The sequence below is a fragment of the Pelodiscus sinensis genome, chromosome 4, assembly GCF_049634645.1.
Source record: "Pelodiscus sinensis isolate JC-2024 chromosome 4, ASM4963464v1, whole genome shotgun sequence".
Taxonomy (NCBI): Eukaryota; Metazoa; Chordata; order Testudines; family Trionychidae; genus Pelodiscus; species Pelodiscus sinensis.
The window spans coordinates 73058686-73081511 of record NC_134714.1 but is presented as its reverse complement, the minus strand read 5'-3'; the positions used below and the strand labels follow the sequence as shown (position 1 = coordinate 73081511).

The 22826-nt window shown below is 40.0% G+C and overlaps 1 protein-coding gene across 18 annotated transcripts in view; it reads left to right on the top strand.

Moving 5' to 3' along the window:
* The window catches only part of GPHN (gephyrin), a 535888-nt gene that overhangs the window by 355063 nt on the left and 157999 nt on the right, over positions 1-22826 (top strand). For 12 of the 18 annotated variants that reach the window (XM_075927415.1, XM_075927413.1, XM_075927409.1 and 9 more), the window contains one exon: positions 2170-2226. The exons of 5 other annotated variants lie outside the window; for them this stretch is intronic. In XM_075927415.1, the coding sequence (XP_075783530.1) occupies positions 2170-2226 (57 nt within the window). Of the gene's footprint in view, positions 1-2169; positions 2227-4291; positions 4364-22826 lie in introns of all 18 variants that reach the window. One more of the 18 variants, XM_075927427.1, reaches the window with a different exon arrangement.

The window sequence follows — 22826 nt, the reverse complement described above, 5'->3', positions numbered from 1 at the left end:
GGCTAGTGCCCCCCCAGCAGACCAGGGAGACGTGGAGGAAAGCCGGGGGGCTGTGGTAGAGCAGGTGGGGCACTGCCGGTTGGTCCTGCAGCACCGCTCCTTGGCGCTACTGGACCAACCCGGCAGCACCCCAGCTGCTCTGCCCCAGGCGTCCTGATTCAGCTGCTGATCAGTTTCAGCATTTTCGGAAAAGAGCGTCTAGATTGGCAGGAAGCTTTTCCGCAAAAGCACTTTTTGCGGAAAAGCGTCCGTGGCCAATCTAGACGTGCTTTTCCGCAAAAAAGCCCCGATCGCCATTTTCGCGATCAGGGTTTTTTTGCAGAAAAGAATTCTCTGCTGTCTACACTGGCCCTTTTGTGCAAAAGTCTTTCGGAAAAAGACTTTTGCCCGAACGGGAGCAGCATAGTATTTCCGCAAAAAGCACTGATTTCTTACAGTAGGAAGTCAGTGCTTTTGCGGAAATTCAAGCGGCCAGTGTAGACAGCTGGCAAGTTTTTCCGGAAAAGCTGCTGATTTTTTGGAAAAACTGGCCAGTCTAGACACAGCTTAAGTGTTAGGTCAAGTTATCTTTGTCTCCCAGAGGTATGGATTTTTCACACCCCTGAGAGATGTAGTTATGCCACTGTAACTATTCAGTGTAGACCATCCCCAATTTTCACACATCATCTGCGCTCCTGACATTGTGCCTCAGTCCTGACTTGGTACTGTCACCTCAAACATAGAGCATGGAATTTAGGTTCCAGGGCTTACTCAGTCTTTAGTTTCTCTTCTGAGATTACTAAAAGGGATACCAGTCAATGCCATTTGTGATGTCTCCAGGCCTGTGGATGAGGGGTGCAAAGGGAGCAGTTGTCCTGAGACCCAGTGATTCAAAGCAGCCTAGGACTCCAGCAATAGCTGCTGCCACTGCAACAGTGGCGACAGCCGGAACCCCTGGCCCTTTAAATCACTGCCAAAGAACCATGCCATGGCTGTGAGCATGGACCGGGGGGACGGAGAGGGGAGGAGAGGCGGGGCGGGCATGGAATTCTCCAGCACTGAGGGCTGGCTGCCTGGGTCCCACCCCTTCCACAAATGTGGATCCAGGCCCTACCTTGCCAGAGGGCCCGCAGAGGCAATAGGCTCCCTTTTGTGTGTCGGTCCAGTTTGTAGTTGATACAACTTATTTTACACAGAACACCCAAAAAGTGATAACAATTGTCAGTAACTGCCATCCAGGCCAGATGCAGACCAGACATCAACAAGTGAAACACTGTATATCCACTGTGCCATCCAGCTCCCTATCTTCTTCCTCCTCTCCTCTCTTCAAATGATTTAGATTAGTTTTAATTTCAATTCAGAAAGGAACAGTTATTTAGTTGAATCAACAGTTCTGGATGAAACCTTTACTATAAATGGTCTTTCCAGGATATAATTCATCTGGCAATTCAAAATTGTGTTTATATGTTAATAGCAATGTGAAAGGTTGGAGTAGCAATTTAATTTGTTTCTTCCTTCTTCTATATAATCTAGGAAAAGATTGTTCTGATTAAGAAAAAGAAAAAGGCAGGAGGATGTGTTGGAAACAGAGTTAAAATATATGTACTGCAGTAAATCTAATGGTCTGGCATTAAAATTTTCTGGTTGGGCAGCACAATTGTTTAATTGGAAATATTAATGGCAGTGGCTAAAACCTCTAAGCCTGAGTCATGGGCAGCTCTATTTTATTCTGGCAGGTATCAGCAATGATACTTGTCAGAGTTGATAGCTCCACTTATAGCACATCTGTGTTTCTAATTATATGGTTGTCACCTTCTAACTTCAATTTGTACCACAAAGTTAACACATTAACTGGACTGAAAGATACAGAATTATTTCTCTATGAACCAAATCCAGAAAGTTGCAAAACACCAACTAATATGTATCCCCAAAGAAGAAAATAGTGAATTCAGCAAGCAAAGTTATGGTGCTAAATTAGTAACATTAAAAAAAATAAACAAAAACAAATTTAAGAAGACTTGGAAGCACATTACTTATTCAAGAAATAGAGTCTGTGTCCTTGTCCTCTAAAGATGTCGCAGAGAGTCAAATTAATGTCTTGCATGCACTGCTAATTGATTGTGTGGAAATTTTTTTAAGTTTACTTTTTCTTTATTCTTCTGTCTTTTTACCCATCTTCCCCCATTGTAGCAAATTAGACGGCCGGATGAAAGCAAAGGAGTTGCTAGTAGAGTTGGATCCCTCAAAGTAAATATGTTTCTAACATTTCTTTTGCAAGTTCTCTTCTATAGCTTTCACTTTTCCTTTTGGAGGGGAAGGGAAGAGAGGGAGGGGGCTTTTCCATTTCTCACCATCCCATTGTTTTTATTTAAGTATTTTATCACCGTGGGGTCACATTTTGTTTGCTTCTGTGCCACACATAGAAGACCTAGCTGAAGGCAACTGCCACATAGTTAGCTTTGAATGTCACCCCAAATATGAGATAGCAACAGCTTCCTTAAGGTATCATGATTGGGGTCATGATTACACCGCTTCTCTGACTGATGTCATTCAGTGTGTGTTAAGTGCCTGTTACGTATAAAAAAGACCTACTCATTTCCAGAATGCAGTTTTCCCCTCTAATGGGTAATTAAATTGTTTTAGTGCTTTCACTGTTTGAAATTAATTCCAGAAAAGATCATTGTTATGAGGATTAATTTAGTTATTTAATATTTATGTGCTAAAATCAGAAAGGTGTGAAAGAGAGAGAGATCCATCCAGCTGTGCCTAATACAAATGGAGCCAACATTTAGCCAGTAGTACTAGATCATTTCTCTGCCTTCTTTGTAAATATAAAGAGCATCAAATGTTCATAACACTTAACAACAGATTTCTAAATCAGTGCCCGTTCTTGTACAGTGTGTCACATTAAAGTGTCTTTGTACATTCTTGCTGATTTTACTGTATTTAAAAGACATATAAACATTTCAAATTTACCAAAATGCTGCAGGCACATAATATAGATTACCCTATTAACTGTCATCCCAAACAATAGCTTTTTAAAAAATTCATCTAATATTTCACCTTTTTTCCACTCTATTTCCTTTTAGCACTTTTCGAAGCACTAATTTTTTTTCTTCTGCACTCTCCACTCCTCTCCGGCCATTTTAGTTTTTGCTTTTTATTTTTTTTATATGTCTGTGCGTTGCCTTTGTTCTAGGACTAGCCATCCCTCTCTGTTCTCTAACAGTTTTATACAGCTGCTCATTGTGAAAATGTTATTTCACTGAGCATAAAGGGGGGGAGGGAACATTTAATTATGCACCTATTTCCAGCAGTAATAACACTATTTAAATTGATTTCAGCATAGAAAAAAAACAGTTTCTATTTGTTAATGGAAGTGATACCTACCTAGAGGCATCCGTAGCATCCCTCATTGTCAATCTCTGTAAGGTTTCAGTATTTCTTCTTTAGTTTTGGGAGGATGTTATAGGCAAATGAGGGAAATACTACATTAATGATGAACTGTTGCTTCAGTTGTAGACAATCAACACAATATGAATTCACAGAAGGGAAAAAATGAAATCAGCACAGTTTCTACTGTGTTGTTGGAATTGTATGTATATAACTTTTTGATTTCTGCTTTTGAGTAGAATCCTGCATTATAACTGTATATGCAATGCATATACTTATGGATATATTTATGTGTCGTATGTATGTATGTATAATTTGAGTAAAAGAAAGCCTTTTAAGGATGAGACTCAATTTTTATGAGCATTGCTCAAATTCAATTTAAGAAGAAAACTTATGGGGCCCAATTTTCAAATGTGAACATCTAATTCAGAATTTGTAGTTCTCTGACTACTCAAATTAGAACTTACCTACCTAAAATGCTTATTTAGGCACAAGAATCCAATATGAACTACTAAATATAGAATTGAACACATTACCTGAGAGCACCAACTTGAAAATTCACCCCAAAGAAGTTTTCTGTAGGCAATTTTCAACAGATCTTGCCAAAAATAAACCGCGTAATCAAATCTCTTTAGAGTGATGTGTCCATTTAGTAAATTATTGTATTTATTTTTCCCATGCTGAAAAAGAACATTGTTAATCAAGAAAAATAGCTGGTTTCCAACTTCAGAGTTTACTGAGCATGTATATTATTTGTATTTTGCAAAGAACTTTGACGTCTTGAAATGTTTTGCCAAAGGCAGTGAGAAATGTGTTATACTATGATCTTATTTTTTTAAAAAGATAAAAAAGAAAGAAAGAAAAAAGTGAAAAGAGAACAGGTTGCTTTTTCAATTCATTTTCTGATGTTTACATGTAGCTCCATCGAAAGCTGGAGGAGCTCAGAGATCACCTAGAAGGCAATGTCAAAGGATGCTCTCTCCGAGTAAATGTACGATTTCACTCGGTGATTTATTTTTTTTTAAACTTCCGCTGGTTGGTAACACCAAATCTGATTGGTTTTGTCCTCTCATCTCCATCTTTTTCCTTTCTCTCTCTTTCTCCCTATATGTTTCTTCCTTTTCTAGCTGGGGTTACATTGTAATGTATGTGAAAATTCTAATCTACCTACTAGGTTTGTTGAAAAGAAAACTGCAGTGCCTTTCTAATTAATGTTGACTATACTCTGCTGAGTTTCAACAACAAAAGATTAAACAAAAACAACTCCCTTTCCAGAATCAAAATTTAATTTTCAGGTCATTCCTAAACATTAAAGTTAAGTTAAATCCAATAAGCATCCCCTTTTTGAAGTACAGCCATATATTGTATAAAAGCTGTAGTTGAATTGAAAATCATGGGCTTGTTTAAGGTTATCCAGATGCAACATGAGCTGAGATGTAATTATCTCTTTGGGCTTCATTTGATCTAAAGAAAAAAACCTAGACGCTTAAATGTTGAATACATATCTAGTCAAATTTCACTGCTTCTTTTGAGTTAGTAGAATTGTTTTTATAAACAAACATTCAGCACTTTCTTAGATTTTTGTCATATTTGTATTCTCATTTAAAAAAAATCATTCAGAAGGCAAAAAACATGTGAAATAAACATTAATGTCCAGCAAATAATTCATGTCACCTCTATAAGAGAGTTCATTGTTCAGAGCCAAAGAAATCTACAACACAGTATCCTGTAAAGCATTAAATACAGTATTTCACTCCTAAAAAAAGTAGTCGTCTTGACATTTTCAGACCTACCTCTCAACTTTATGATAGAATATGAAGGGCAAATTCCACCATTCAATGTGATATGAAAAATGAAAAGAATATGAGCATGATAGACATAATGAATTATGACTTTGTTTAGGGGAAAAACCACTAGTTGCGTGAGTCTTCTTTGCAAAACATCATATGTAGATCCTTGTCTTAATATGTGTCTTCCATACACTGAGGCAGCTGGTTTTACAGATATCACCATTTTGATGCAAAATCCAATATGGTGCTGTGAAACAGAAGACGGCTTCAGACCAATCATTTTACCTATAACTTTTGGTGTACCTGAACATTGTAATTTTCAGCTAAACATCAGACATAAAGATGATCCCTCCTGAGCGCATAACCTCCTGAAAGTGAGATGCAAAGACATTAAACTGCTGGTTGTCAGCAGCTTTCTGTAAAATCAGTTTGATGAGCACTTTGGATCTCATGTCATTTCACTGGCATACATTTCTAAGCATCCAGTCTAATTGTGCATGTGATTTTTTTTTTCATTTGGCAAAACGTTGAACTTCTTAGGTCTTATAATGGCAGAGGATGGGTCTTCTATTTTAGGTTTCCTAATCCAAGTCCATACTATTAGTGGATGAACATACATCTAGCAAAAAGTGCATATTGAAAATTAAAACTACAAAAAGTTGTACTTGACTACACATCTTCCCACGAGGACAAGTACACAATGAAACAGTGTTTCTGCCATAAACTTAGATATTTTTGAGAATTGATTGAGTTGACAACTTGAGATTACAAGACTGATGGATATAAAGTTGCCCTCTTCTTCTATGCTATATTTTTTGTCACATCAGGACCTGTACCATATGAAGTTTGAAGGGCAATTATTTTAGATGAATAGGTAGGGCAGAATTTGATGCCAGATATGTACTTCAAGATGCCAGAAATGACCCTAAATTTCTTCTGATGACTAAGATTGTTTGCAGGAAAGATATTAAATAGTCCAGTTCAGCAGCTAGTTTCCCCACCTTAATTATATATGTTAATGAGTGTCATAACATAAGGATACTTTTCATAAGATAACTTTCTGAAGAATAAACAGTGTCAGTACTTAGACCAAATAATGGGATAAATCCCCAGTAAATGCTGTGCATCTGGAAAGAAAAGTATATGGTCATAGTTTATAAATGAAACAAAAAACAGGACTATGTAGTACTTTAAAGACTAACAAGATGGTTTATTAGGTGATGAGCTTTCGTGGGCCAGACCCACTTCCTCAGATCAAATTGTGGAAGAAAATTGGCATGATTTGATCTGAGGAAGTGGGTCTGGCCCACAAAAGTTCATCACCTAATAAACCATCTTGTTAGTCTTTAAAGTGCTACATAGTCTTGTTTTTTGTTTCAGCTAGACTAGACTAACACGGCTACATTTCTATTACTAGTTTATAAGTGCACTTTCAAATTAATTTTCATTTTTTCCAAACTGTTTTAGGAAAGGGTTTTAAGTAAAAGTTGCTCACATGACTTTGATCAGCAAATGTATTGACTGGTAGGGGACAGGGAATAGGTAGTAGCTGCTAGCCTTAATTTCTCACTGAGAGGGCTTGTTGTTGCACAATTCAGTACTCTATTAAGGTGGAAGCTTTAATTAATACTGATTTTCAAATACATGTTTTTCACATTAATTGATAGGTCCACTAAAAATCTGCCATATTCTGTGGAATTTTCCCCCCAGATTCTGCTGAAATTGTTGGGAAATCTGTCAGATTTTTTTAAAAACATGTCAACTCAAAACATATATGCAAATACTAGCAAATTAAACAGATTTGTATCTTACTAGCTAGCTTTAATTTAAGGATGGGATTTTATATACAGTAATCAGTTATCCTGAATTGACATCTTTCTTTTCCCACTTGGGATCATCAATCAGAGATCTTCCCATTTCCCTTCATCTGCAGATATTCCAGTTACCTTTATATTGTCTCTCTTGAAATAAAATTAAATATTTCATAGAACAGTTAGTCTTTTCCGACTTTAAAATTTTCAGCCTTATTTTTGTTTTTTCTGGTGAATCTAGCTGTACTGGATAAAGGTATATTGGCTGCTCAAATGAACAATAGTTAAATAGTTAACAGTGGCAATATTTTAAAATGTATAATTCATTTTCAGAATTGACAGCTTGATGTGGCTGAGACAATTCATGCAAACTCAGAAAGAGCACTGCATCAGGTTGTATTTAGGTTTTCTTTGTAACACAGGCTTTTAATTTGTTCCTCAGAAAAATACTGAGAACATACAAATTCCATAAGGATATACAGGCAGTCCCCAGGTTACGTACAAGATGGGGACTGTAGGTTTGTTCTTAAGTTGAATCTGTATGTAAGTCAGAACTGGCGTCCAGATTCAGCCGCTGCTGAAACTGACCGCCAGTTCTGACTTACATACAGATTCAACTTAAGAACCCCAGGCGTCCCCAAGTCAGCTGCTGCTGAAACTGATCAGCGGCTGATTCCAGGAAGCCCGGGGCAGAGCAACTCTGCCTCGGGCTTCCTGTAGTCAGCGCTGGTCAGTTTCAGCAGCGGCTGACTTGGAGACGCCTGGGGCAGAGCAGCTGGGGTGCTCCTGGGTTGCTCCTCTGAGCAAAGCCTCAGAGGCGCGGGACCCCGCCGCCGCTGCGGCTTTGCTCCCGGTGTCCCTGGTCTGCTGGAGACCGTCTCCAGCAGACCAGGGACACCGGGAGCAAAGCCGCAGCGGCGGCGGGTTCCCGCGCTTCTGAGGCTTTGCTCTGGGAAAGAGCAAAGCCTCAGAAGCGCGGGAACCCACCCCTGCTGCGGCTTTGCTCCCGGTGCCCCTGGTCTGCTGGTGATGGTCCCCAGCAGACCAGGGGCACCGGGAGCAGCTTTTCTCGCCCCGGAGGTTGAGGTGGCGGGACCGCTGCGTGCGAGCTCCAGGGCGAGAAAACCCCGTTCGTAAGTGCGGATCCGACATAAGTCAGATCCGCGTAAGCCGGGGACTGCCTGTACTAAATCTGAAAATATGTGGACATCGTGTCTAGACAGTTTCCCCAAATAATGTGTCCATCTGCTTCTGAATGCAGTTTAGACCAAGATGCATTTCATATCAAAGATTCCTTTTTTTAGGATCAAGGTAAGAGTTATCCAAATGCAGCACAGGGGCCATATATTGCCCATAGATATTTTTCAATGAAGCCTGGGCTCTTGTCAGAATCTTTCAGATTGAATAGTGGCCCATGATTGCTTGGGGCCCAACATGCAGCATTCCATCTTGATCTGAGTATACTGCCTTCTTTGATTATGATGAAGGGAAGACAAGAAGATGCAATATGTATATTGTACCTCAAACTCATGGCAAGTTGCTAATGCAGCTTTAAATCATGTTCTCAGTTGCTGTAAGTGTGCACAGCTCAATTAAGGTTTGAAACTATGTCCATTTTCAGCAGTAGAGATTTATTTAGCCTCTTATTTTGGGTGTCTGTAATATAACAAAAAGCTCAATTCTTAGTACACTTTGGATTACTTTACCTCAAGTAATGTGCAGGGGCTGTTTGGTGACATGTAGAATGAGTTCCTCTCTTTAACCAGGAAACATCATACATATTTACAGATGACGCCAAATTAGGCAGGGATTGGAAGCAAAATTGATTTTAGAGAGAAATTACTGAATAATCAAGAGAGCTTAAAGAAAAATGGAGATATGGGTTGAAATATCATTTAGATAAGGATGAATAATGCCCTTAGGGAATACTAGTATAAGTCATAAGTTCAAAATGGGATGTTGTTAGTTAGAGAGTAGAGATGCAGAAAGGATCTAGGAGTTATCAGTGTTTAACAAATTAAACATGAGTTCACAGTGTGGTCACATTCCAAAAAAAAAGCAGAAATTATACTGCAATGTATAGATGGAGGATCATGTGAGAGCAAGGAGATTCTTTCCTTAAAGCAGTACACTTAAGGTTTGAAACTATGTCCATTTTCAGCAATTAGAGAAATTGATCCAGGTATATTCGAGGGAATCTAAATATGGTTGAATCTAAATATGGTTGAATAAAATATGGTTGGTCATAAAATGAGATTAAGGGAAATTAACCTACAAAATCTTGCCGCCTGTCTACACTGGCCATGAATATTTGCGCAAGAACACTGACTTTGTAATGTACAAAATCAGTGGTTCTTGCGCAAATACTCTGACGCTCCCGCTCAGGGATAAGCCCTCTTGCGCAAGTATTCTTGAGCAAGAGGGCCAGTGTAGACAGCAACGTTAATTTCTTGCACAAGAAAGCCCGATGTCTAAAATGGCCATCTAAGCTTTCTTGCTCAAGAGAGCGTCTACACTGGCACGGATGTTTTTGCGCAAAAGCAAATCTTTTGCGCAAAGGCACATGCCAGTATAGACGCTCTCTTGCGCAAATACTTTTATCGGAAAAGCTTTTCCGTTAAAAGTATTTGTGCAAAATCACGCCAGTGTAGATGCCGCCAAGAAGAATAAGGAATGCTTTAATATGATTAAATCTGAGGAAAAAGCCTGAAGGTAAGGCATAAATTTAAGTTATATATTAATGGAAAAATATGAGTGAGGACAGGTAAGCCATAATTTGACAAGGGAGGCCACTTCACAAGAGATTTTTAAGAAGAGACTAAATAAATCACACACTAGTTTAATATAAAGATGAGAGGAGAGTTCTATGACCTGTGTTACACAGGAGGTCAGACTAGATTGTCACAATGGTCCCTTTTCGCCTTGGAGTCTATGGGTGCGTCTATGCAGCATCAAATTTTGAAATAACGTGCTATTTTGAGGTAAACGAGGTTTACCAGGATGGTGAAATATTGAGCCTGTTATTTTGAAAAATATTTCGAAATAACAGACAGCTTATGTACACGCGGGGTAGCTATTTTGGGATACCACTGGTATCCCGAAATAGATGTGCTGTGTAGACGTACCCATGAAACTATTAATTCCTGCAGTGGTGTTAGGGAATAAAGTAAATAGGATGACAGGAGATCTTTTCCAACTCTGCTGAGTAAACTCCCAAACCCCCTCTTTTGCTGTTCCTGCTCATTTAATTTTTGATCTTTAAGAAGATGTTCCTATGAAGTTGCCTTTTAATAATGTGTTGTCTGGATCTTCACTTATTAAGCTGGAGCTAATGGATCCACTGAAAACAAAATACGGAAACTGTGTTTAGAAAAATATATATTGCAATCTCGACTGTAGCTCATTCAAATACATATGAATAACAAAATACCATGCTGCATAATTAGAAGAAAAGATACCCCAAATCTCTTGGAAAACTTTGACAAATAATCATTTTAGAAACAATCTTGGCTTTGTATCCTGTTTTTACTTGTTTCTTGACTAACTCATTTGCAAAAAGAAGATATAGGAAAATAATGTTTGCTTCTTCAGAGTACATTTTCTTTTGCATGTACTCATCTGAAGTCATTGTTCTTTTTTTGCTTTCCAAAACAACTTACGGCACTGTGTTGTCACAAGAATTATTACATCAGGTGGAGATAATAAGCATCAGGCATATATCACACTTAAAATATTCCCAGTTTGTACAGATTTTTTTAGTAATAGAATAAAGGAAAAGCAAGGGGAATGTGTTATGCAGAATGACAGAGGGGAGCAAAATTGTTTTAGGAGAGAATTTTAAACATTTCCAGTGATGCATGAGCAGCTGTATATAATTCTGTAATCAAGGCATAAAGGAATATGGCCAAGCATGAAGGGTGAAATTTTTCTGGAATTTGATGTTTAATAAGTTTGATGAACAAAGCTAGATCATGGGATCTACATAGCAAAGAAAGCCAACATGGTACTTACACATCAGTATAGTATCCCCAGTTCATTCTGTCAAGCTATCTAACTCAGCAAGTTCTCCATGCAAACAAGTAGCATACTTGGAAGCTCTCCTTGGAATCATCTTTAATATAGCTGGTCTGACTTTTAACGATCCTGAACACTTACCAATTCTAGTGAAATCAATTGGAGTTTTGAATGATCTGGTCTCCTGAAAATCAGGCCACTCTTTTATCTACATTTTCAAAAAAAAAAAAAAAAGTAGGATATTTTTAACTTACTTGTGGAGGGCACCTTCTCTTCTTCTTCTTCTTTTTTTTTTTTTTTTTTTTTTTTAATGTGACTGTTTTAGAGCTTTACGCTCAGTTCTTGTCATAACATGGTGGGAAAACCACATTTCAACTCTTCTTGAAATTAAAATTAACTGATAATGTGGTGTGTAAGAAAGAACAGAACATAGCCCTTGGAATTCTTATGTCATATGTGCAAAATGAAAAATTTACCATCTGGGAAAGGGAGTTGAGAATCAAATAACTGGGAAAACCAAGTTTCCTGTGAATAAACTGAGACCATTTCTTCATTTTATTTTCATTTATACAGCTTTTGTGAATGGTAATGATTTCCTATTCTTTGGAGGAGTGGATGGAAGAGTCCCCGTCCCCCCAAATATCAGAATGCTGTTAATGTGCACCTAACCAGATGACAGCAGAGTCTCTAATGTGTTCCACACTGTGAGCTTTGCAGAACTAGAATGAAATCTATAGGATTACATGTGAGAGACTTGGATAACTGCATTTCAGAATATCCTAATGAGAGTATTCTTACCTCATTACTACCTCTCTAGAGGAGCAAAGATTGAATCCTTACTTCAAGTTCACTGTTAGTTTATAACCATTATTTTACATTTTTAAAGAAGCTTCCACCTTAAATAACTAAATTATGGGATATTCTTATGCAAAAGTATCTGGTCTCAGAAACTAAATGAACCCCCTGCTAAAGTCTCAATGCTGGAACCACCTCTACAGAAAACCTTCTGAGACCCTTACTGTGTCACCATTTCCTTTTTAACAATGTTTTCTTTTCCCCACTGCACAACCAGGCTCGACTCCCTTCGTGCTCATCCACCTATAGTGTTTCTGAGGTATACTTTGCACGCGTTTTTATCACGCAGTCAACATGCTCACTCATCACCCTTCTTTTAGCTTTTAGTTTTATTTTGTCTCGTACTGTGCACAGATGAGTTAAAAATAGTTTGGAGTTAGATTTTGCATGCTCACCCTGCAACCATGTCTAGCATGGTTTCAGCATCACCATGTCAGTCTGGGACCACCACGGTGTAAAGTCCAACCAAGCAGCTGTTACTTACATATGATCATAGCTTATATAAAGAAAACTTTTTTAAATGCCTATTAATTTATGAGATTGTTCACATGAAGGACACAGAGATGCCAAGATTGCAAGACACTTTTGTCAGCCTTTTTAATCATTTTACCTCACACTCACTAGTATAGATGAAACTTGAGTAATTGAAAGGCTGTTCAGAAGTGGTTGTTGCAATCTGATTAATAATTGCCTCTTTACATATGGATTACTTTATTAATTTCTCAAGTTAATTGCTAGCAATGGAGGCTAAAATGTACTGCCCTACATTGCAGACTTTATCTTCTATATTTTCAAGCAAGTTTAGAACCGCTGACTGTTTCATTTAATATACCTCTTTCCTTACTCTTTATGTGGTTAATTCTTCTGTTTTCTATTAAACAAATTTCCCCTAATAAAAAATGCCCAGTAATGCAAAGTCATGAGATGGATTCCTCTAATGAAATTCATTTTTACAAAACTTGTGTTTATCTTTACATTAAAAGGGCTCTGCTTGTTTTCCTGAAGACAGGTCATCTTATTTACAAAACACTTTATTTTTAACTGCTTTTCACATCTGCTTCAGGACAAAGCTTGAATATGTTAAAGAGATGCTATTCATTTAGTAAAACCTGAAAAAGAAGATACTTTAAATTGAAGTTACAGTCAGAAAAATGATTATATAAAAATTATTCCTTTTTATTTCACTTGGGGGGCAGCAAATTAAGATACACACAAGGGAAGCTGAACAATTCTTATCCTAGATTCAGGAAATTCATCAAGTCGAAGGAAATGTGCATGCGAGTGCACACACACACGCACACACAAACACGCACACGCACTGAGAGAGAAAAGAGGAAGGGAGGGAAAATTTGAGAACATAGGAATCAAGGGAGGATGTCAAACAGCAAAACCCAAAGGCATCGTCTTGGGCAAATGGCATCTGAATCTTCTTGAAAAATGTTCTGTTACTCTGTGCTCATGAGGTGGAAAATGATCTTCTAGAAAGTTCTTAAGGCAAAAGGTGGTGTTTTATCTGTTGTTGTGTATGATTCAGCAATTTCTGTTTGTATCTACTAGAAAACCCTTGGGGGCTAAGGAAATACTATTATACTCCTGGAGAACTAAGCCAGAAAGAAACTGGTTTTCCCAAGATAACACAGGATGTGTTGGGGGAAACAACAAACAATCTATATTTCACATGTTCTGGGCTAATAACCTAACTTCTATACAAACCATTCCTCCTTTTGTGTGATGAAAATCTGATTTGTTAAATAAATTTTTATGGCCAAATAGACAACATCAAATGTCACTTTACTTCCTAAGAGTGAAAAGAGTTGGGGGAGAATGAATGGAAATAACAATTAAGTTAAAGAAACACATATGTGGCTGTAAAATCATAATGTAGTTTGTAGTCCACTCAAAACTCTGTGCAAATGACTTCTTGTTTGCTAAGGCATTCAATTTACTGGTCCTTGCAGAGGTAAAGTCATTCTCTATTCAGGAGGTAAACAATGAAGTAATAACATAGTTTCAAAAGCTTGCTCTATCAGTTGTCTCATTACCAAATTCAGCTTATATCTGGAGACAGGTGTTTTGATAAAAAGATAATTTGCCATTGCTTTCATTAAATATGGTAGTGTGATACAAGACACTGTCTCCCAAAGGTTACCCAATGGTTCCCAACTTTGTCACATGGCTCCTTTGCGGAATCCATCTGCTAGAAAAATTAGTTTAAACTGATGTGAACATGAAGGTGAGATCATGATCAAGGACACTAACATTAAAATATGACAAATGGCATTGTCATTGAACTGAAGCATGATGCCTACTAATTGATCAGAATAACCGACATCTCACTGGTCCATCTTTTTAAGTTACAGACCATGAGTTTGATCTTCTTCATGTCCTGACAACAGAATGAATCTTACATACATTATGAGATCTTTGATGAGAAATAACTGAGAGGGAGGGACAACTGCCCTGCAGATGGGAGAAACAAGGTCAATACAAGGCATTAGGAATATGCCCTGTCAACTTTGATTTTCTTGACCACCCAAGACAGGAAGGCTATGTCTGCATTGCAGGCTTTTTGTGCAAGAACTGTTTTCTGCAAGAGTTTCTGTGCAAAAATTCTTGCGCAAGTGTGCGTCCACACTGCCATGTGCTTTTGAGCAAGAGATGTGCTTTTGCACAAGAGCGTCCATGGCTGTGTATTCCTCTCCTCACGAGGAATAAGAGCTCTTGCACAAGAGGGCTTATTCCTCGTGAGGAGAGGAATAACTCTTGCGCAAGAAGCCCTCTTTTCCGACGCTTTACTGTAAATTTACTCGCGCAAGAATGTGCATGCAGTGTAGATGTTCTGCAAGTTTTTGCGCAAGAACGCTTGTCCTTGTGCAAAAAGCCTGCAGTGTAGACGTAGCCAAAAAGGTAATCTCTGAAGATCTGATCATATGCTTCTCTTTCAAGAGATATCCCTTTGGGTGCCCACTCTAGGTTGAGGTGCATCCCAGTACCCGTCTGGGCCATGCACGTGTCCTGTCTGCATCGCAAGCTTGTCATTGTTTAAATAATGTGTCCATAGCTCAGGCTCCTTAGTTCCTTCTCTACCATCCTGGCTAGAGACAGAGTGAAGCACTTTTCTTTTTCTTTTCCTCACTAGCTAGTTATTAGAAGAAGACAAAAAAAAAAACCCTGAACATGTCAGGATCTCCAGGATTTAAGAGGTGTTCCTCTTGCAGAGAAGCCTCTCTGTTTCAGACACTCTCAATATGTCTGTTTAGGGGAGTCCTCTGTACCCCAAAATATATGCTTTGTCAGAAGCTAAAGGCATGAACATGTAAAGACAGAGAATTGTGCCTGATACTCCTGCTTCTTCAAGACTCCCTCAGCTCAGCATCAAATGCAGGACACGCCCATACATCAGAAAAAGACAGGAAGCATGCCAAGAAAAGAACTTCCTTCTCTTCACATAGCAAACACAACACAAAAAAGTTGAAGCTGCAGTACCAGCCACTCCACAGCACAGAACATAAGACTTGGCAGGCATCTCTGACCCTGACTTTGAGTTGATGGCCATTTTGAATGATGCTGAGGTCAAGGGCTATCAGCTGCCCGCCTCACAGAACGCACTTCCAGCCGCCTCTCACCCCAGTGCCAAATAGGGCTATGATGCCACTGATTCAAGCCGTTGCAGTGGTTATGTCCTTTGATCCTGCCATAACACTTCAAAATTTAGTGCCACCAATACTCCACTAACTCAATATTTAGCTGCCATGATGAAATGGCCAGCTCAGTCAAATACGATACCACAGCTGAAACATTTATTATGGTTTGACACTGCTCAACAGCAGCTCTATTGTCAGAATGACCTGACCATATCTCACTCCCTGGGATCTCTCTTCCTGGATGTGGACTTCTCACCAGAGCTTCCCAACACCTTACTTTCAGTTTCCCACAGCCTCATCCCACCTCTCCAGAAGGGAAGAGGAGGATGTGGAGGAAAGAGAGCTCTCTCTACACTATTCCTAACTGATTAGACCCCTGCCATATGGGACTTGCACAGACAACCAACATCTGTCAGAGAATACCCACCATGGTATGCTTCCTCTTGGATGGGACCACCCATGCCGTTCCCTGACCACTGGTCATACTGGAACATGAGAGACGATTATAGGACAGGACATACTACTTGCCCTGCTTCATGGAGACAAGCTCACAAAGCCCCCTGCCCTGCCTGTCCCCCATGCAGATATGGACCGCACAACTGAACTAACATGCCAGACATTAGCAGAAACTACATTGGGCAGCTCATCTATGATCACCCAGGCTATTTCGAAAGAGAGCATCTAGACAGCATGCGGAACTTTCGAAAAAGCAAGCTGCTTTTTCGAAAGAAAGCAGCAAGTGAGTCTGGATGCTTTCTTTCTAAAAAGCCCTGTTTGCTTTCAAGAACGCCTTTTTTCAAAAGAGCACTTTCGAAAAAAGGCGTTCTTCCTCGTGGAATTAGGTTTACCGCCGTCAAAAGAAAAGCCACGTTCTTTCGATTTAATTTCGAAAGAACGTGGCTGCAGTCTAGACGCAGGTGAAGTTTTTTCGAAAAAAGGCTACTTTTTTCGAAAAAAACCCTGAGTCTGGACACAGCCCCAGGCATCTCCCTCACTTCAGGAAGCCAAATTGCTACCCACAGCTACATCTACTGATGAAATCACACATTTTCAAGACCTGTTTAAAAGAGTGGCTGGTGAGCTTACAATCACTCTAGAGGAAGTCTCATAAACACAGCATGAGCTCATGGACATACTATAAGTCATTGCCTCTTCTAAAATAGCACTACTAATTAATACAACCATCAGGAAACCTGCACAATCTTAAAAAAAACAAAACCCAACAGTTCAAAGTTGCCTCATCTGACAAAGATCGCAAAAGGATGGAGGCCTTTGGGTGCAAGATATATTCTTCCTTCACCTTACAATTCTGGGTGGCCAAATACGCGGTGCTATTAGCAAAGTATGACCACACAAATTATGCCAAAATAAACACTTTATTAATAACAAATAGTTTGGTAGCACTTTATAGACTAACAAAACATGTAGATGGTATCATGAGCTTTCATGGGCTTTTGTTGTTTTTAAGTTTATCCTGTACAGACTAACTCGGCTACCCCCTGAAACTTTTATTAATGACATTCCTAAAGTTAAAAGACATTTTAGGGCATTGATCTGAGAAGGACAATTGATCTCCCATAGAGTTCTCTAGGATACCCTGGATGTTGCTGACACACCAACGACCAGGTCCACTCACATGGCTATAGTCATGATTCCTGATTTTCCTCATCCTTGGGAGAGTCAGAACATTGTTAAGGATATTCCATTCGATAGGGACAGACTCTTCACAGCTAACACTAATGAAACCCTCCGTTCTATAAAGGACACCTGTGCTACTCTCAGGTCTGTGGGCATCCAAACATCTATCACACAAAAGAGACAATATAGGCATCAAGCATAACAACTCCATTGTATCCCTAGTACACACATTAGCAACAACAAGACAATATGGTACATATTACCAACATTATCACAGGCTCAGAGCCCAGTGATGTTGCTCCCCACCATTGGGGTAACCCACTGTCATGCTTCCAACAAGCAAATTCGTGGCATCGGTCGAGAGCATAGAAGACAATCCATCCTCTCCAGTGCCTACAGTGACCATGCAATCCTTTACTCACCACTTATGACCATTCATCCATAACTGAGAAACCATTACCTCAGACCACTGGGTCCTGAAACTTATCTGCTCTGAATACAACATCCCCTTTATATCCACACCCAACCATCCTTACTGTACCCCTCTCACATAGTTACTCTGCAATGAAATGCAATGCCTCACTCAACTCAGAGCAAGATAGCAAGTACCCATTCAGTGCAAGGGAAAAGGTTCTATTCCCACTACTTTTTGATAAAAGAAAAATGAAGAATGGCAATCCATTTTAGACCTTTAACATCTGAACAAATATGTCCATAATCTAAAATTCAGGGTGGTCATCCTTTCAATAATAATCCTGGTGGTGGTGCAGGGAGACTGATTTTCAGTTCTCAGTCTCTTGGATACACATTACCATTTTGCTGTCCACACAGTCACTTTATCAGATTTACTTTTGAGAAGGACCTTTACCACTACCCTGTCCTTCCCTTTAGTCTTTCCACAGTGCTACAAGTTTTTTCAAAGGTTCTGGCAGTTCTAATAGCAAACCTAAGGAAACACAATCTCATCATCTTCCCCTACCTGAATGACTGTCTCCTGAAGTCTCACTCTCATACCCTATGAGTGACTATGCAGCGTTTCCACAACCCAACAAATCAACTTCATAGGAGTTCACATTAACTCCACCGCTGGTCATGCCTTCCTTCCAGAGGAAAGATTCCATACAATTTGCAGCATCATTGCATCCCTTCACAGCAACCCATGAATCACAGCTTAGGACTGCCTACAACTACTTGGGCACCTCTACATTCATTGTATCCAAAGCCCATCTACATATGAGATGCTTTCAGAGCTGGCCAGCTTCTATATTCAAACCAAAATGATACAAACTGCACAAATTTCTTATGATGCCTTCAGTGGTCAAGGATTTGCTCCTATGGTGGACCTCCCCTCCCCACCTATGCTCTGGACCTGACAAGACTCTCATTCAGCCACCAGCGTAACAGGTGCGTCCCTCTGAATGGGGAGCACATATGAGACACATCACAACTGAAAACTGTGGTCTCCCTCCAAGACCACTCTCCACATAAATCTTCTGAAACTCAGAACTGTATGCTTTGATTGCAACCTCTGATGATGGGGAGGAAATAGTCAATTTCAGAATCACGACCAACAATGTAGCATGCATTGTCTATATCAACAGACAAGGGGAAGCTCAGTCCCACTTTCTGTGCACCAAGGTCATCAAGCTATGGAATTGGTGCCTACAATACAATATAATTTTATCTGTTTCATACCTACCTGCTGCTCAGAATATCACCACAGACGAGCTCAGCCAAAGCTATATCCTACAGCACTGGTGGGAATTGGACAAGGCAGTCCTACATAGCTAAGGTTATCTCCCAACTTAACCTATTTGCAACAGCTGAGAACAAAAAGTTACCCATGTTCTGCTCCAAAGCAGTTCTGGGACCTCACTCTTGAGGGAAAGCCTTTACACTCCCTGGAATGACACCTTTCTATGTGCTTTCCCATCCACCGCCTTACTTGAACAGGGTGATACAGAAGATCAGGGGAGACAAATCCTACCGTTTTCCTAATAACATTTTGAGTCCCAGGTAACCACCCTTTCTGACAGGTATATCAGCTTCCCACCTCCCTTTTCCCCTCCTCCACCCAACCTCATATTTCAGCACAATGGCCAGATACTTCACTCCAGTGTAGCTCACCTTCACCTTAAGGCTACTCAATGAATTATCTTGTGAAGAGCTAGCCTGCTCAGAACCAGTTAGGACAGTCCTCCTGAACAGCAGGACACTCACCACATACACTATTGACCTGAATAAATGAAAGAGGTTCACATTCTGATGCATGCAAAAACATACCTCCCCAACTGTTTCTCCTCTTCCACTGATTCTCAACTTACTACTAGAATTAAAACCGATGGACCTTTCCATCAACTACATCAAGGTCTAACTCACTGCCATCACCACCTTCTATTACGAGGTGGATAATACCACAGTACTTGCTCACCCAATCACCAAAAGATTCATGAAGGGCATTTGGCCCTTATATCCTGATATAAGACCACCAGCCCATCCCTGGGACTGACATCTCATTCTTGATGCCCTAATGCACAAACCATTTGAACCACTGGCCCTCTGTTCTCTTCTACACCTGTCAATGAAAACAGCCTTCCTGGTGGTGATTACCTCTGCCAGAAGGGTGGGAGAACTTGTAAATCTTATGGCTGACCCTCCCTATACCACATTCTTCTATGATAGACTCCGCACTCATCACAAATTTCTGACTAAGGTACAAATCCAGCCTCTTAACCACATCAGAATGCTCTCTACCTGATCTGTTTCCACTTCCATTGCTTTTTTACATAGTATCCCTCACTCTGACGTATGCAAGGTAACCACAAAGGAATCAAGCCTCATGTTCACACAACACTATGCTCTGCTACATGGTCCCATATGACACCAGAATGGGTAGAGATGTCTTATCTGCAGCCTTTTCGCCTGATCCAAAGCCACTTCCTGAGAGAGACTGCTTATAGTTACCTGGAGTGAAGCACCCTATGGAACATCTCTCAAAGAAAAGGAGTTTACTCACTTATACTGTAACTGACATTCTTTGAGATGAGTGTCCTTGTGGGTGTTCCACTACCCACCCTTCTCCCCTCTACTTTGGATTTCAGCCTCACTCCATTGTAGAGAAGGAACTGAGGAGTCCTGGCCAGGCATGCACTATTTAAACAATGTCAACTCACAAAGCAGGCAAAGCGTGTGTGTGGCCTGGAGGGGTACAACTGTCACAATTTCCAATCAAAGGTGCAGGGATGCACCCTAGCCTACAGTGGAGCACCCACAGGTCAGTCATCTTGAAGAATATCAGTTACTGCACAGGTGAGTCCTCTTTTCCTTTTAATATGTGGAGCAGAGGGACGCCAACTTTTTGTTGCTGTCTGCTATAAAAAAATCACTATATAGACTCCGCCAATCCAGGAGACTCACTGAAATATCATATTGTTCATTGCCCGCTCCACTGAAAAAAAACTAACAAAAAAACAAAAACTTGTGACTCAGCCAGGTGTCCTAAATATTAAATTTTCCCTATACACAGGAGACTGAAACTGTTAGGCTTTGTTTCTCTACCCAGTAGATTAGAAGATACAAAAAGCTGTCTGAAGTGCCTTTCTGCCCAGAGACCATGTTGAAGCTGGTTATTCTTTTGTCTCCTAAAATGTACTGCACTTTTTCCTAAGAGCAGTCTTGTTGATCCAGAGCAAGCCAGTTCCTCGTAGCTGAAGGGAACAAGTAATGGTGTAGTGAGGAATAGTTGCATTTGCCTATTCCTACAAGTTCTCCTTCTCAGGTGTGTCTGTCTGAGAATCTGGTAGGAGAGAGGAAAAAAAAGTCAAATATGGAACTCTATGGCCTTTCCCAAGTGAAGACAGCTCAGCATCTAATGATTCCTACAACAACAAAAAAAGGAGGCTGGGCCACTGCCCTGTAAAAATGTACCACGAGGGCAATATATATTGTGGCATTGCCTGTTTCTCCTGTGTGAAATGCTTTTTAACACCAGTGAAAGGTGCCAAATTAACAGCTTTGAATACTACTACAATATTAATGTTCTTTATCATCAGAAGAATATACAGCATGAGCAATATAATGCAAGCTTCATGTATCGTGTCCCTACATGTCAATACACTTTGGATATGACCTAAGACCCCCATATCTAGAAGTTAAGCATGAGTTCATCTCGGCATATTTAGTCCTTGCCCTCTCCGAGGAGACCACCAATAAGGGGGCTAATTAGAGTAATTTTTAATGGTGATTTTTTTTACTAGTATAATTATGTAGCACTTTTCAATGAATGGAATCTTCAGGGGGTAGCCGAGTTAGTCCGTACAGGATAAACTTAAAAACCAACAAATGGTCTGGGAGCACTTCATAGACTAACAAAATATGTAGATGGTATCATGAGTTTTTGTAGGCACAGCCCACTTCTTCAGTTGACCGGAGTTTTGAGTTTAGGATGTGCACACCCAAAATAAATAGGGGAGAATGGGGAGGAGAGAAGGAAAAAAAGGAATGGGGCAGAAAAAAAGAAGCAGAGAGTATGAAAATATCAAAGGGAAAACCAAAGAGGCAGAACTGGTAATCAGTAAGTACCTAAAGATTGGATAGTTAAAAGAAACAGATAAGGATTATAGGATAGCAATTAGAGGAAGGGTACTAACGCAAGAATCTACATAGACAAAGAGCTTCATTGACTGTTAAGTTGATAATGTCCCAGCCATCCATTATCTCAATTGAGGAGGTTATCAGTGTGAGATTGAATTTGTGGATGAATTGTAATTTCAACACATCTCTGTGTATTTGGCTTGTAGAATTGGTTTGTGACAAGGCAGAGAAGAAATACATATGTAATCCTCTGTTGATGTAAGAGTACTCAGGAACCATACATCAGCCCAGTGCTATTTATCATCTCTGTTATATGTCTGAGCAATATGGCCCAGGATTAGTGAAATACAAGCTCCTTTGAAGTTCCTCTTGTATGCTGCACCCAGGAAGAGCTCAGATGGGGTGCAGAATCTAGTCCTGAATGTCTAACATCTTGCACATATGTAGCACATGAGTCTTCTGTTTTGGGAGGCTTACAGACAAGCACCAGAAGCTCCCAGGTAGGGGTGGAAGGACTAGTGCCCAAACCATGGCCCCTATCCCCACTCTGCCTCTTTCTCCCCAGACCCAGATCCCATTCCACGTCTTTCTGTCCCTCCTCCGCACACAAGCAGGGATTAGGCCTCGGTGGAAATTTTTAGTTTAGGGTATGTCTAGACTGCAGAGTTTTTCCTGGATTACCTTCGGTATCCTGGAAAAGCTCTGCCACGACCAAGGATCGCATCTGCTTTTCCAGAAAATTTTTTTGGAAAAGCAGACATGTTTTTTCGGCATCCCTGTAAACGTCATTCTACGAGGAAAAAGGGATGTTCCGAAAGAGGGGTTTTTTCCAACATTTGGCCGAGTGTAGATGGGCCAAATGTCAGAAAAGCCTCTTTTGGAAGAAAAACGGAAAAAGATACGCAAATTGCAGTTTGCAATTTGCGTATCTTTTCCCAACTTTTCTTTGTAGTCTAGACACAGGGTACGTCTAGACTACATGCCTCTGTCGCCAGAGGCATGTAGTTTAGGTTACCAGACATAGGAAAATGAAGCGGCAATTTAAATAATCGCCGCTTCATTTAAATTTACATGGCTGCCGTGCTGAGCCGACAAACAGCTGATCAGCT